The sequence below is a fragment of the Homarus americanus genome, unplaced genomic scaffold, assembly GCF_018991925.1.
Source record: "Homarus americanus isolate GMGI-L3 unplaced genomic scaffold, GMGI_Hamer_2.0 scaffold23518, whole genome shotgun sequence".
Classification (NCBI taxonomy): domain Eukaryota; kingdom Metazoa; phylum Arthropoda; class Malacostraca; order Decapoda; family Nephropidae; genus Homarus; species Homarus americanus.
The window spans coordinates 578,707-593,319 of NW_024745451.1; the positions used below are offsets into that span (position 1 = coordinate 578,707).

The 14,613-nt window shown below is 36.0% G+C and overlaps 1 protein-coding gene across 8 annotated transcripts in view; it reads left to right on the forward strand.

The window, feature by feature from the left end:
* LOC121878682 (death-associated protein kinase 1-like) overlaps window positions 1-13,681 on the forward strand; it is a 94,216-nt gene extending 80,535 nt beyond the window's left edge. For all 8 annotated transcript variants that reach the window (XM_042385009.1, XM_042385010.1, XM_042385012.1 and 5 more), the window contains 9 exons: window positions 2,623-2,781; window positions 3,229-3,376; window positions 3,876-3,970; window positions 4,549-4,725; window positions 5,568-5,780; window positions 7,299-7,508; window positions 7,838-7,950; window positions 8,753-8,883; window positions 9,631-13,681. In XM_042385009.1, the coding sequence (XP_042240943.1) occupies window positions 2,623-2,781; window positions 3,229-3,376; window positions 3,876-3,970; window positions 4,549-4,725; window positions 5,568-5,780; window positions 7,299-7,508; window positions 7,838-7,950; window positions 8,753-8,883; window positions 9,631-9,797 (1,413 nt within the window). In that variant the 3' untranslated portion in view covers window positions 9,798-13,681. The remainder of the gene's footprint in view (window positions 1-2,622; window positions 2,782-3,228; window positions 3,377-3,875; window positions 3,971-4,548; window positions 4,726-5,567; window positions 5,781-7,298; window positions 7,509-7,837; window positions 7,951-8,752; window positions 8,884-9,630) is intronic.
* The last annotated feature ends 932 nt before the right edge of the window (window positions 13,682-14,613 follow it).

Genomic DNA, 14,613 nt, shown 5'->3' on the forward strand with positions numbered 1-14,613 from the left:
CACGAGTGCCGAAGGCAAATTGTTTACCATTTATTATTAGGACACTTTACACTGAAACGCGGGTAGTTTCAACAAAAATATTGTATATTTCCATTCAAGTATTTATTCAAGTCAATTAGGAGGGAATATTATTGTAATACAACAGTTTTTTAACTAAACCATTCGAAAAGCGATTACGGTAACATCTTTTGAACGAAAGAAAGCGAAAGTCATTGTTTTCGTCACGATTTTATCCCACTTTCCACTGTAATACGTACGTAATTTCAGCAAAAATATTACATTTCCGTGAATGTATTATATCAAGCACAGTATGAATAGAATATCATTGTAATATAACAGAATTTTAACCGAAAACTATTAAAAAAACGAGTAACATCTCAAGAACAGAAGCTTAGGTAAAGTCTTTTGTTTTCGTCATGTATTTTATCCTATTTTACATTGAAATACATCACGTTTCAGCAAAACTACTATTTATTTCCGAGAATATATTCATTTAGGCGCAGTTTAGGTAAAATATACGTGTGATGTAATAGTTTTTTAACTGAAAACGATTCGAAAAACACGTACCCTCTAGCCCTGTTCAAGGAGAGGACTGGGAGAAGCTGTTTGGTGCTGCAGACGATGACAAGGAAAATTATTTTGATGGATTTTAATGAAAATATTCAGAAATATGGTATCGTAGTATTTATTCAAGTCAATTAGGATAGAATATTATCGTAATACAACGGTTTTTTAACTGAAAAGCATTCGAAAAGCAATTACGGTAACATCTTTTGAACGAAAGAAAGCGAAAGTCATTGTTTTCGTCACGATTTCATCCCACTTTCCACTGTAATACGTACGTCATTTCAGCAAAAATATTACATTTCCGTGAATGCATTATATCAAGCACAGTATGAATAGAGTACCATTGTAATATAACAATATTTTAACCAAAAACTACTAAAAAACGAGTAACTTCTCTTGAACATCGGAAGGTTAGGTAAAATCTTTTGTTTTCGTCATGTATTTTATCCTATTTTACATTAAAATACCGGTACATCTTGTTTCAGCAAAACTACTATTTATTTCGGAGAATATATTCATTCAGGCACAGTTAAGGTAAAATATACAGGTGATGTAACAGTTTTTTAACTGAAAACGATTCGAAAAACATGTGTACCGTCTAGCTGATACAGCTGGTGGTGCGTGATGCGTCGTGCGTCGTTGTAAACAATAGGAAGTTGAAGTAGATTACCGGGTATTATATTAAGTGTGAAATATCGAAAAGGTTTTTAATACCGGTATTTTTTGTAGATCAATGAGAACTGTGATACCGTATATGATATGATAAGTTAGCCTGTGCTAAGAACTTCAACATAGACTACTGAAAGCACGTTGTAAGGTAATTTAGCCTATTGTAAGTTGGTGAGCTTCATTTACTGAAGGAACTGCACAACTTTTCATTACTAATTGGTACATATTTTATGTTTCCATTGTTTACTGACAGTAAATGGTAAATATTTTTCATGTCTGAAGCTAAAATTTGCTCCTCGCCCTTCCCATCATGCACGGGTTCAACCTAACAAAACTATTACGCATGTATAGGACGACCCCCAATTTTTTGCCTAAAAATTTGGTCTTAAAAACTCGAACTATACACGAGTATATACGGTAATTATATCCACCATCAAAGGTACTGTACCACATAATCTGGGTTTTTTTTTTTTACACTATTCTGGTTAGTTTCCACACACACACACCCACACACACACCTCTGTTCATGTTGTCCCATGGATCAAAACTCTCATGAAGTATACGTGATGATTGTTGACCTCTATCTTAGTGCACTTCAGAAAATAATTGATTTTTTTTTCTATTTCTCCACCACTGAAAATCAATGTTTGTTGAGGAAATTGGTCCAATTTTTCATAAGAGAGGCTTACAGTGCCTGAGTTTTAGGTTTATTAATATAGTATAGCCATTAGGTTTACATTGGTTTAGATCAGCGGTTCCCATCCTCAGGTCGCGACCCAAATCAGGGTCGTGGGGTGTCCTCAGTAGGGTCGTGGGGTGTCCTCAGTAGGGTCGCGAGGGGCCTTCAGACAATTTAAAAAATATAATACTTATCATAGTCAAACAAATTTTTGCTTAACATTCAAGCTATATAATATATTATATGCCTGAGGGTCACGACACCCTATTGTTGGGAAATTTATGGTCGCAGACAAAAAAGGTTGGGAGCCACTGGTTTAGATGATAGTGATTTGTATTATTTTAAACACCAAAGCTTTATTTTCTTCTTGTTTAGGATGTCAAGCTGTGTGTAAATATATGGAAGGTAGTTAGTGTTTTATTCTTTGAAAGTTATATAACGTAAACAAGCTTAAGATTAAATCACAGAAAGTTGTTTTTTCCTTTAAATACTTTTATTCATGCCTCAGTAACTGTGTAATTTAGTTTATTCAAAGTTGTTGTTATTGTTATTAGTATATTTATAACTTTAAATTAAGACATTATTAAAAAGTAGAAATATTACAGTTGTAGGTCAGTTCATATTCCTTTCATTTGTTTTTGTTTTTAGATTAATCTTTGATATAAGCTAAGAACTCTTTTGTTACTTTTCTCATATTCACTGTGCAGGGAGTACCACGGGTGACAGGCTTCCTGGGTGCAGTGGTCAGCACCTTGGCTGAGTGGCGAGCATCACTGGGGGAGTTCCCTGTGGTGTCGTGGCCCCAGTTTGTTGATGTCACTCACCAGCGGGTCAACCCCCTTGCTGGTGAAGAACATTTGCGAGAGGTTTGTGAGAGTGAAGTGTTTTGGGGGGGGGTCTGTCTTGTGCCATCTGGCCTTTGTTGTTGGGGGTTATGATGTTCTGTAGTCAAAGCTTTATCTGAGAAGCTCTGGGTGAGAATAAGACGTGGTACAGTATAAAGTGGCTTCAGATGTGTTTATCATGCCATTGTAATCTTCAAACTTCTTACTTATTGAATAGATAGATATTAAATCCACTACTGGGAAAACCAAGAAATATCCCTAATAAGTGTCATGTTAAGTGTGTAGTCCTGATCCTCTTTATTTGTATTGTGTTAGATTTCAGGACTTCATGCTTTCCAGTGAAAAAAAAAAATAAAGAACTCTGAATATGAAATTAATGAACTTTAATGGTTCAGAGGAGAGAATCACCTTTTTCAATACAACACACAGATTTTTGTCAGTACAGTATATGTTTTCTGATACTCCCAGGTGGTCCAGCAGCTACAACTAATGGGTGAAGTAGTGTATTTGAAGGCGGAGGCACAGGACCTGGTTGTGCTCGACCCTGCATGGCTCACCCATCAACAGTTGGGGCACCTCCTCTCTACACAGTATGCTGCCCAGGCTAGGGTCACTGGTAAGTACATTAGATACCATTGATTATTTTCTCTGTAAGGAAAGAAACCATTTTAATTTGGTGCTTCAGCTAAAATATTGTTGGAATCTTATTGTAGAGAAATATAGAATACCTTACGTTCCATCATTATAGTCATATTACCTAAAGAAGACTTACCAGTACACAGGTCTCAGATATACTATTAAACTTATCTTGAAGCAACTTTGCTAAATTTTCTTTTAGTGGGTACTTATGAAAGATTGTATGTTTTTGTTATTAGTCTGGTTAGTACTTGGATGAATGACTGCCTGGCCCTAAGAACACCAGATGCTGCTGGCATAAATACTCTACTGGAAACAGCCTATCATGGCTTTATCAGTTGTCCTTGGTCAAATTGACTGAATATCAATAATAGTAATGGTAATTCTTATTCTTATTATTAAAACTGTATACTGTATTATTATTATTATTATTATTGTATTATTCTTATTATTAAAATATATATGGTTTCTTTTACCAGGCTGCTACACTGTTGATGACTTCCAAATGAGCTTCCCTGAGTGTGATGCCTTGGACCTATTACAGGTTTTAGAGGCTTTACACCTCTGCACTCAAGTAAGTATGGTGAAGTTAGTGCTTTTATGGGAACTACTTAAATAATATGAGGTTAAATACCCTAGGTTTTAAATCACCTTCATATAAATTTTTTCTGTAGTGTAGAATAACTTCACTGTTTAAAACATTACTTTTCACTTTCCGTAAAAAAGCCAAATTGTTGGAAAATAGATGCCTGTGTTTCTGCATATTAGGTCAGAATGTAGATTTTGTTCAAATTTCATACAAAGGTTTTCAGAATTTTATAATGTGTTTATGGTAATTATTTCAATGATTCTTAATTAATACTAATTACAGTACCGTATTTTTTTTTTTTTTAAGCCAGATCCTTAACCAGCAGGTGATTGAGCACTTTTGTACAAAATTTCAAGAAATCTATGTACTGTACAGTACTGGCCACCATTTTTCTGGAAAGTGAAAGCTAACATGTTTAAATCTAATACCTATGTCAGAGAAATGTTTTGTGAAAAAACATTCAAGTAACGGTTTCTTAAATTCATTATATAAAGTTATATTTTCTTGAAACTATTAAAAAACCCACATTACAATGCAGTAGTTAATTATTTCAAATTTTCCAGTGTGACAATGATGGAGAAATTGAATATGAATTTCCTTGCTTCAATCAAGTTGAAACCCTGGATGGACTGTGGGAGAAGGTTGATCCACGATACACAGACGGTGTATATGGTGGTGTGAGGCTACGCTCCCCTGCACCAACACAGTATATTCTGCCACCAATTTACGTCCGTTTGCAGGTTTGTATATACGGTAGTACTCTACTTATACTTTAATATTTGATTAAGGTGATGTTTGTTTATTAAATTCTTACCACTTGTGGGCAGTAAAGAATACTGTACAGTAATTAATCATCTGTTCATTCCTCACATTATAATTCTGACTGTTTTCTGTGTAATCAGTTTCTCCATTCACATAAGCCATAGTAACTCTTTGCCATACGGCCATTCTTTGATGCCATACCATTCTTTCCCAGCCTGTGATTGGTTGAGAGTTCTCCTGCTGTTTTCTTAGCAGCCAATCATCAGAGAGTCACTTAAGTTTAAAACTGGGAACTCCTCACAAGAATCCAAAGAATTCAATAACCATTTTGGTATTGTGTATTACAGGTTAGCTTGCTGTAAATAAAAATATTTCAGTCAGTTGTTTCAAACTGATTTTAAACAGAAAAAAAATTCTTTGAAAGGAGAGATTTTTTTTTTATTGATTTTAATTATGAAACTAAGACCCATGCACATTAATTCCCTCCCTCCAACTCAACCCCTCCCACATCCTTCTGTCGGCCCCTTTCACCGGGACATTTACTGTTGCCCAGTTTTACTGTTAAGTTCTGTGAAATTCTTTACTTTTTCTGACAGAGAGAAAAAAAATATTAATATTGATTGGAGAAAGTTGAATTTTTCAGTTACTTTGGAGTGGAATGAATGATGAGTAATGAATTGCACCACAAAGTAATAGAAGGAAAGAATGTTTGAGATAAAGAGAGAGAGAGAGAGAGCAGAGCATGTCTTAAAACTTTCTCAATTACGGTGACGGATGGACTTATCTAAATCACGTTTCGATATCTTCGCCGCATCTAAAGGTTCAGCTTCGGAGGTCTTGGCAAGAATACCCAGAGAGGGACACGGACTTATACCAATGGTGCAGCGGCTCCAAGTTCTGCTCGGGCCCCCTGGAAGCTCTACTTACTCTTGAGGAGGGAGGGGAGGCCATTGAGCTCAAGGTTCGAGGACCGCCAGAATCGGGACCTGTTGCATTTTTCTTCATGGAGGATCTGTTAGCTATGATTGACCAGGTAATTATAGAAGACCGGGTAAAGTATTAGTTATAGAAGACCAGGTAAAGCATCAGTTATAGAAGACCAGGTAAAGTATCATTTATAGACCAGGTAAAGTATCAGTTATAGACCAGGTAAAGTATCAGTTATAGACCGGGTAAAGTATTAGTTATAGAAGACCAGGTAAAGTATCAGTTATAGAAGACCAGGTAAAGTATCATTTATAGACCAGGTAAAGTATCAGTTATAGACCAGGTAAAGTATCAGTTATAGACCAGGTAAAGTATTAGTTATAGAAGACCAGGTAAAGTATCAGTTGTAGAAGACCAGGTAAAGTATCAGTTGTAGAAGACCAGGTAAAGTATCAGTTATAGAAGACCAGGTAAAGTATCAGTTATAGAAGACCAGGTAAATTATCAATTATAGACCAGGTAAAGTATCAGTTATAGAAGACCAGGTAAATTATCAATTATAGACCAGGTAAAGTATTAATTATAAATATTTACATTTGTTTTACCGGCTACTTAATAGATGCTTTTAACTATGATTGGTTAATTATTGGCCAATGAGATTTAGGGATGATATACTGTAACTCTACATCTCCAAACACCTCTTCAGTTAGGACTCACGCACATTCTCCTTAATGACCTTTGATCTATCCTCCTCATATTCAGTTCATCTCATCTCCAGTTTCTACAGTCACCGAATTCACTCCTGCACATTTTTGTAGTACTGTACTGTATTGTAATTCCATTTCCCTCCCCTCCCCCCCTTTTTTTTTATCCTCATTTCTTCCTTACACCCGAAATCATTCTTATTAAATTCTCATTCAACACTTCAGTATAGTATTTGTCCAAGTTGTCTCTTCATTAAGGATTTATTTTATTTTATCTCTCAGTATCTCAAAAGACATTATTGTAGTTGGTAAGTGTTTGGTGTCATTTTTTTTTCTCGTTATGGTGATAATGAATCACGGGAACGAGTCTGTGAACTTATTTACCCTGACTTGTTTAGTGGGGGTGTGCTGTTTTATCTCATTTGGGGTCAATACTGCTTCATTTTGGGAGGGAGAAAATGTTTGACCCGGGGCATATTTCTCGTTTTATTTTTCTATTGTAATATTCATTTAGCATTGGAAGGATCTTGTTGTGATATTTCCCACTCATGGCAAAAAGTCCTAGGTTCTGTTTCCTTTAGTACAGTATTACCAATGTTGAGTTGTGTTGAAGTAATTTACAAGATATGTAATGTGTAATCACCTTTTTTTTTTAATGTACAGTATGTTACATGTTGCTATTTGCCTTTAGACTGGGTGATCAGAAATTCCCTGTGTACCTTCAATAATTAATGGTGTAATCATTTACCCAGTTCTACATCTAACAGTGCCGGTACAGTACTGTATAACATGGAAAAACTACAATTACAGGGTATATTGTTTATTATTTCAGGTGCACAGGGACTTTTCAATCACCCTGTATGTGGATTCATAGTTTCAGTGTGATACCAATAATAATAATACCTTTCCATTATGCTTAGGTGCTTGTGGAGATGTGTCCAGGTCTTGTGCTAGAGAAACATGTCCTGAGTGCTGATCAACTCACTTCCCACTCGTCTACTGTGTATGCCTGGCCCCCGGCGGACATCTACACATCCTTGCTTGGCGGTGGTGTGCGGGCATCTCTTCATAACCCATTAACAGAGAAAGATGAAACATTCTCCCAGTTAGTGTGTTTTGGATCACAGGATGTAAGTGTTGGTTACATTAAAATTGAATACATAAAGATACATAAGACCATATAAAGATATTTTATGTAATCGGGAACTTTCATAAAATATTTTTCAAGTAGAGTATAACTTTACCTGATTAATTAATTATTTTACCTTTTTCACTTCTTGTCCCTAATTGACAAGGCATAATAATATGATAAAGAATATATAACATTATGAATGTTTTAGCAATTTAGATCATTTGTAAAAAAAAAAAAAATGATCTGTTGAAAAAAAAAAGTTGTATACTGTGCTGTATATAAATTGAATAAATGATCTTTTAGATTACCATGTATGGATGTTGCCAGGTTGTGTCCAGTTTAGTGGTTGGTGGTGAGGTGCACATCTCCAGCCTCTGTACAGTGACTGTCCAGCGTCTAGCAGCTCTCATGGATCCACCACACCTTCGTGGCTCAGACTGGTGAGGACTTTACTACCTCTTTTATTCTAAGGGTCATTAATGAGTGACCTGTAAAATACTCATCCATTACTCACGGTGAGTTCCTTCTTCATCCATCACAGGTCCAGTGTTGGTACAAGAGGAACTGAACCACCTAGAGTAGATTGTTCATATTATTAAGCCCTTCACTACAGGGATACTACTTTTAATATTTTATTGGGTTAACAGCAAACAATTTTATTCAGTTCAGAGGTGAACCCATACACAAGAATTGTACATGTTAAAAATCAACTGGAAATTTTTGAATTTATAACTGGTTTTCATGATTTTTAATTTTCTAAATTTTGAAAGGGTATATGTTATTTGTTTATGTTTTTTATGTGTTAGTTTTTATATTTCTTGGTGCAAGTCCCTCACCTCTTAGAACTTAAAACTTAAGCCTGGTAGGTCAACTATGAATAAGACATATGGATTTACATGTTAGTTAGGTCTTAAAGTATACCAGTTGTTCTGAAGATGCTGTTTTGTCTAAATGATTGCAACTCACAGTGTATTTTTACTTTTTTGACATACTCTGGGAATCAAAATGAAATGATAGAGGAGACAGAGAAAAGGTACACAGACACAGGATATTTGTGGTGTTTGCGGTGTGAGGTGAGGATTGGAGCACAGTTACAGTGGTTGAGGTGGACCAGATGTGCAGCAACCAATCGTGGTGTGCTATATTTTACACCTATAATGTGTAACTCGTATGTTTGTATGTGTGTGTGTGTGTGTGCACGCTCGCTGGCATCAGTCACATTGAGAATTTGGTTTCCCTTAGGTGTGTTCTGGCAGTCAAATTGGGACTACAACATCTATTGCCCTCACTGGACACGCAAGGTGGCTCCTCCCAACACTCCCCAACTGCCACTCTCTTGCACTCTTGGGGTCAGGCTCCCACAGCCACACTCGGTAAGTTAAATACTACCATCTGTAAGGAGCTTGAAAGTTAGGAGTGACTGTGTGATTATTCTTGTAAACTTCATCCACTCTCCCTCCCTCTGTTTCTTAACCCAAGTCAAGGTCCTCTCTTTTGTTACTTCTGTGGGTGAGCTGAGATAGTATCATAATATTTTAACCATTAGTCTCCTCTCTCTATTTAGTAATAATGGTTTCTTTTGTAAGAACTTTTTTATTTTCTTAACCTTCAACAACAGCCATCATCAGTGTAAGTTATGTTAGCTGTGAGGATGCAAATTATGCTATGCCTGTAAGTTTCAAATGACTTTTTATCGATATATAGACTGAATTATCCATTTAAATATGTTACCTATCACTTCCCAGGGGAAAAAAATATTTTTGACCCAAAACACAACTGTCATATTATCCTGCATATACAGTGAAGTGTTTGGTGTGTGGAGATAGTTCAGTGTTTTTTGTTAATTTTGACACATTTTTATTATTAATAATCAGTACAGTATATGCCACATGATCTTTCTTAAAGGTGTGCAAAATAAAGAGGTTCTACTGTAACATTAGTTTTAAGAGTTTAAATGTATTTAGGGTAACATATACTAATGACTTGGGAGGCCGGAACTTAACTGTACTTTCATTTTAATCCTGGATATTTACAATGTGTGGGATCTTTAGGAATCTGTTGGGAATGAGATATGTATTGAGTATATATAAACTATTACTAAATGTAAACAAATTGAACAGGTGCTCTAGTAAATGAACTCCGTGGAATGGAACGCGAGGATGCGGCAATAGCTGTGATGTGTGGTGCTCCGCTGTACCAACTCGCGCCCCCGGACGACGACACAACATCAGACTCTCCGCCAATATCTTCCACCTCGGCCACGTCCACTTCTAACCTTTCCAGATGAGCTACAGCACCACAGGAACCCCACCAGACCTCAACACCATCTACATAGAAATACCATCTACCATTGCAATAATATTCTTATGGCTAGTCTCTATTCCGCAGATAGGATAATTAAGACATGTTACGTCACTTTTTGATAATACCCTGTTTTCCACTTCTCGAATACAAAGACTACCTGACATGAAGAACCATTCGGGTATTGTAGTTTGGTAGGTAGGTTGTCGTGTTTAAATACATTACTGTACTACAATGAAAGGTGCAGCACAAAATGGTCCTAGGTGTTTCTCTCCGTTGTTTTAGCACATGTAATAAAGGCTTGAAACTACTGGAAAGTTACTGTATGTTTTTAGAGCTTCGGAGTAACTTTTCACAGAGAGAGAAATAGAGAGAGAGCATCAAGAGCATCACATGAAGCAACAATCCAGAAAGTGTGTGTTATGATCTTCCTGTCCAGTTCAGTACAGTATGCAGTGCAGTTTGATACTGTAGTTATACATATATTATGTTTGTGTGCCAAGTTGTTTCTTTCTTAATGTTATTGTTGGTCATTTATACTTGTTATGTAGGGTTTTTTTTTTTTTTTGTATTTATTGGGTAAAGCTAAATGTTATATTTTATACATCTGCCCCCACTGAGAAAGGCGACATCCTCCGAGGCAAAAGGTGTTGTGCTCAGTAAGGCCTTTTCTCCCATTTGGTCTGTAACTATAATGGTCCATAATGCTTCATACCACACCATGTTGTCTCCTTGTTTGTAGTGAACACCATGTGACTATGTGATACTTATGGTTTATTTATTGTAGTGCAACAAATTCAGAACAAATAATCACCAATTGTTGTCCGTAATTTACCTTTAAAATTAATGAAGAAATTCCTTGGAGTTCTTGAATTATATAAAGTTACACACGTTTTTGTAAGAGTACACAGAGTTTCAAAATCTCTCTTTTTTTCTTTAAATGCCAAACATAATTCTAACTTGAATCCTATCATGTTTGGTAATGTTGTTACATATCTAAATGCATTCATGTTGTATAAATGTTCTTACTATGTATAAAGAATCACATCTTTTCATGAATATGTCATTTTTTATAGTATTTGGAAATAGCTTAAAATAACTTATACACTCATTTGGTATTCTCAGATGAGTGTTCACGATTGTAGGTACAGAGTCAGGAACCTGTGAGAGCATTGTGATAATACTCTCCAGAACAGTGGACTCTTTTTAGTCGGCCAGCAACGCCTTACAGATCCTGCACAAAGCTGTTAGTAAATCTTTGTAGAAGCTTTTGATATGGAACTTGGTGGCCGGTTGCTAGTCTCATGCCGTCCTTCCAGCGCGAATATTATGTCCATCGGGGGGCTAAAAGTCATCGTAGGTAAATGGTTTTCATCTTATTATGTCACCAGTTGCATTTACAGTCTTATATATTGTAAATGGTTTTCCATTATATAACTTATGAAGATTTTTTTATACCTTGAACATGTAATGTGACTGAACAATTGCATAATCATACACAACTCCAGCATCCAGTGATAGTCCTGTACCTTAGGTTGATGGTGTGGGTTTAGGAGCATATTTATCATTAACTTAGTGATAAAGTTTCCTGCAGTGTAGAAAAAATGTAGATGGAGATAGAGGTCTAGTCTGCTGTAGCATTAAATAAGCTAAATTGTAAGGTATTATTTTATGTGATATACTAAATTTGTAAAATGTTGATTATTTTCCTTGTTTAAATGTTTGCAATTTTTTTGGTGCAAAGAACTTCATAGAGTTTGCATTCTGCTGCCCTAAATTGAGAACACGAAAACTTGCAAGCTGGACTCTACTTTACCCAGGATCAGCATCTAAGGAAGCGAGTTATTAGAAGCAGGGAAATGAACTCTCCAATTTACTGTGACTAAGAAACCATGCACAAGCTGGTCCTTAAATTGAGTTAATTCCCATTGTGCTAATGTTAGGTAATATACGATTAAAAGAAAGGGTCGGAAATGACAGAAAGACTTAAAGAAATGATGATAGAGCAAAGTCAAAATATACTGTATGAATATAGTAATGTAGTAAAAATCTAGTACAGGTACCCATATATTCACCCTTTTCCTGTGTGTTTGTTTTAAAGCTCAAATGGTTCACCAAGAACAGTTGAGTGGGAAGAAAACAAATTCAATATTTTTTTGTTTAAACAATCATGACCTGCTCAAAAGTAGCTGTAGCTATATTATTAATTCTGCATAGCTTAGTGTTCCTTCGTGCATTCTCATACTCCACACTGTACTGTCTCTACAGACATATTTTTTTTTCTCATCTGTCTTTCTAAGCTTCCTTCCTTCCAGATACACGAGTCACCCTGGTTTTGTATCACATTCCTGTACAGTATTGTATTGCAGATGCTTGGTAGCATTTCTTGTGTATCTACCATATCAAAATGTAAAATTATTTTGTATATGTTTCAAATACTTTTCGTTTTTGACACAAAGGTGTGTAAAGTAGTCAAAAGGCAGTAAATTTGGAGGCAGTTTTGTCTGGGCCAGTGTGCATTAAATGTAAGTAAAGGGATTATTTATTGAGTAGTGAACACTTTGTTATTCAAACAATCTTGTAATAAAGTCTTTGAAAAGTATAATTAACATATCAGCAAATAATGGCCACTAAGCCACTCTAGTCCTTTAAAGCTTATTTCTTCATCAATGCAATCAGAATTCTCTAAAATACAAAATTCAATTAATTTCAAATACTATACACAAACATCTTTCTAATCTGGCATGATAGTATAATAGTCTGGTGCTTTTCAATTACAACATAGCTCTTGGTAAACCAATTATTCAGAATACTTTTCACTATCATACTCTGGCAACACAGGACAATACCTCTTATTGGCTGATGCTTGGTAATGTTGCCTTGCCATTGGCTGGGGCTTCCAGCACGCTTGCCACTTCCTGGCCTCCATTGCACAAGGAGTGTGGGAAGAGGGTACACCATTGGGAAATATAGAACCCTTGCTGATAAACACCACAACTGCGCATCTCCCAGCAGTTATGTTCAGGCACTGGGGAAAGCTGGGCTGGTAAAGACTAAAGCTCTTGTCAACCTTTTTTATTAAGCTGAAGTGTTTTAAAACCTTAGTAGAGACCACCAGTGTTGCCAGTTACAATTTATTAACATATTAGTGTATCAGGGATGTGTACCAGGTTGTAGGGGGAACATTTAGAAGTTCAGAAAATCCACTGATCTGGTATGACTGGTACTAATCATGCTGGGGCTAAAGAGAGATTGATGTATTTGTATCTGAGAACTTAAATAACCACATAATTATTCCCCAAATCTGTTGTGTTTCAGTGTCCAACATCCAATACAAGAAATACTGGAAAATTGTATTTAGCCACAGATAGTGACTAGTAAGGCTATATGTTTGCTAAAATTATCCCTGAAGAGTTTGAAACCAGTAATGGCAATTTTGTTCAACAAGAAATTGCATATTATGTGTTTGAAATAGTTAATGTTATTTACCACTATTGTTACCCAAAATTGTGCTTTCAGGTCTTTCACCCACTTCGGTTCATGTGTGATAACTGACCACTAGCTTAGTAACTCCTAATGAACTGTATTTGCCTTTGATATTTAAAGCAGTGACAAACAGTTATGTAGAAAAGTGAATACTATATGGAAGTAGCATAATATTCTGGGGATTTTGTTTAAGGGATGCCATTCAGACCATAACCAGATTCCTAAATGTAAGTTTTAATCATATCACAAAATGATAGTTAATGTTGCTTTTTTCACATTCCATTATTGTATAGCGGTGTGGCTGTCTCTCCAAGGTCTTGCGTGGGTGCCATATGCACTTATTTATTGCTTTTATACACATCTTAATTTAAGGAAAATAATTTATTTGACTTGTTTTATTATCCTTACAGTATTTAATGTTCTTTGATCCATTCTGAAAGACTAAGAATTCCAGAGAGCTGTACTGTATGACTAAAGGTTTGAAAAAATGGACTACCTACAACATAGAGCTTTTCATACTGAACAGAACTGTATTTGTCTGATTAACTTTTGGTCTTTAGTCTGCCTCGAAGGGTTTCAGTAGGGGCACAAGTCAACCAGGTGTCATGGGGATTATGTATAGGAAGTACAGTAAAAATCTCCATTATACAGAGATTTTATGACATACTGGATGAGGGACACCCGAGAAAAAACAACAACAATGGTACTTTTCCTTTATGTGCCCCCAATCAAAACTCAATCCTTTCTAAGTACAGTACAGTACCAGATTTAGGCTTAACAGACAAAATGGCTTAAACACTGAGCAATGATGGAAAAACAAGTGGAAGAAGCTTGTGAGGCATGCACTCTGACTGACCAAGACCAACAGTGTTGTCATTATTCCACATGCATGTATAATGTCACATTTTCTCCGGTTTATTTTGAGACCTTGTGTTAAGGTTTTTTTTTCCCAATTAAAAGCTACATGCAAGTTTGAAAAAAAAAAATACAATCATGTAGCATACGTGCGTTTAATTTGCCTGCATTCAACTTGGCGCTTGGCTTAGGAAGAGAAAAAGAATGACGCAGTGAGCGTAGGTGCTTACAGCTTGGGGAGATGCTTCCAAGGACTAAAATCAGTAAGGACACACCGCTGTAATGTCATAAACTTTAGCTCCGCCCCATTCAATAACATTACGCAAGCACACGTCATCTGAAGACTTGGAGGCAGTCACGAGATGGTGACGGCCTTGCCTTGGTGGACGTTTGATGTTTCATTTTTTGAGAATACTGTACTGTACTAGTAAGGCTGAGGCTTTTCTATGGTCAAAAAAATA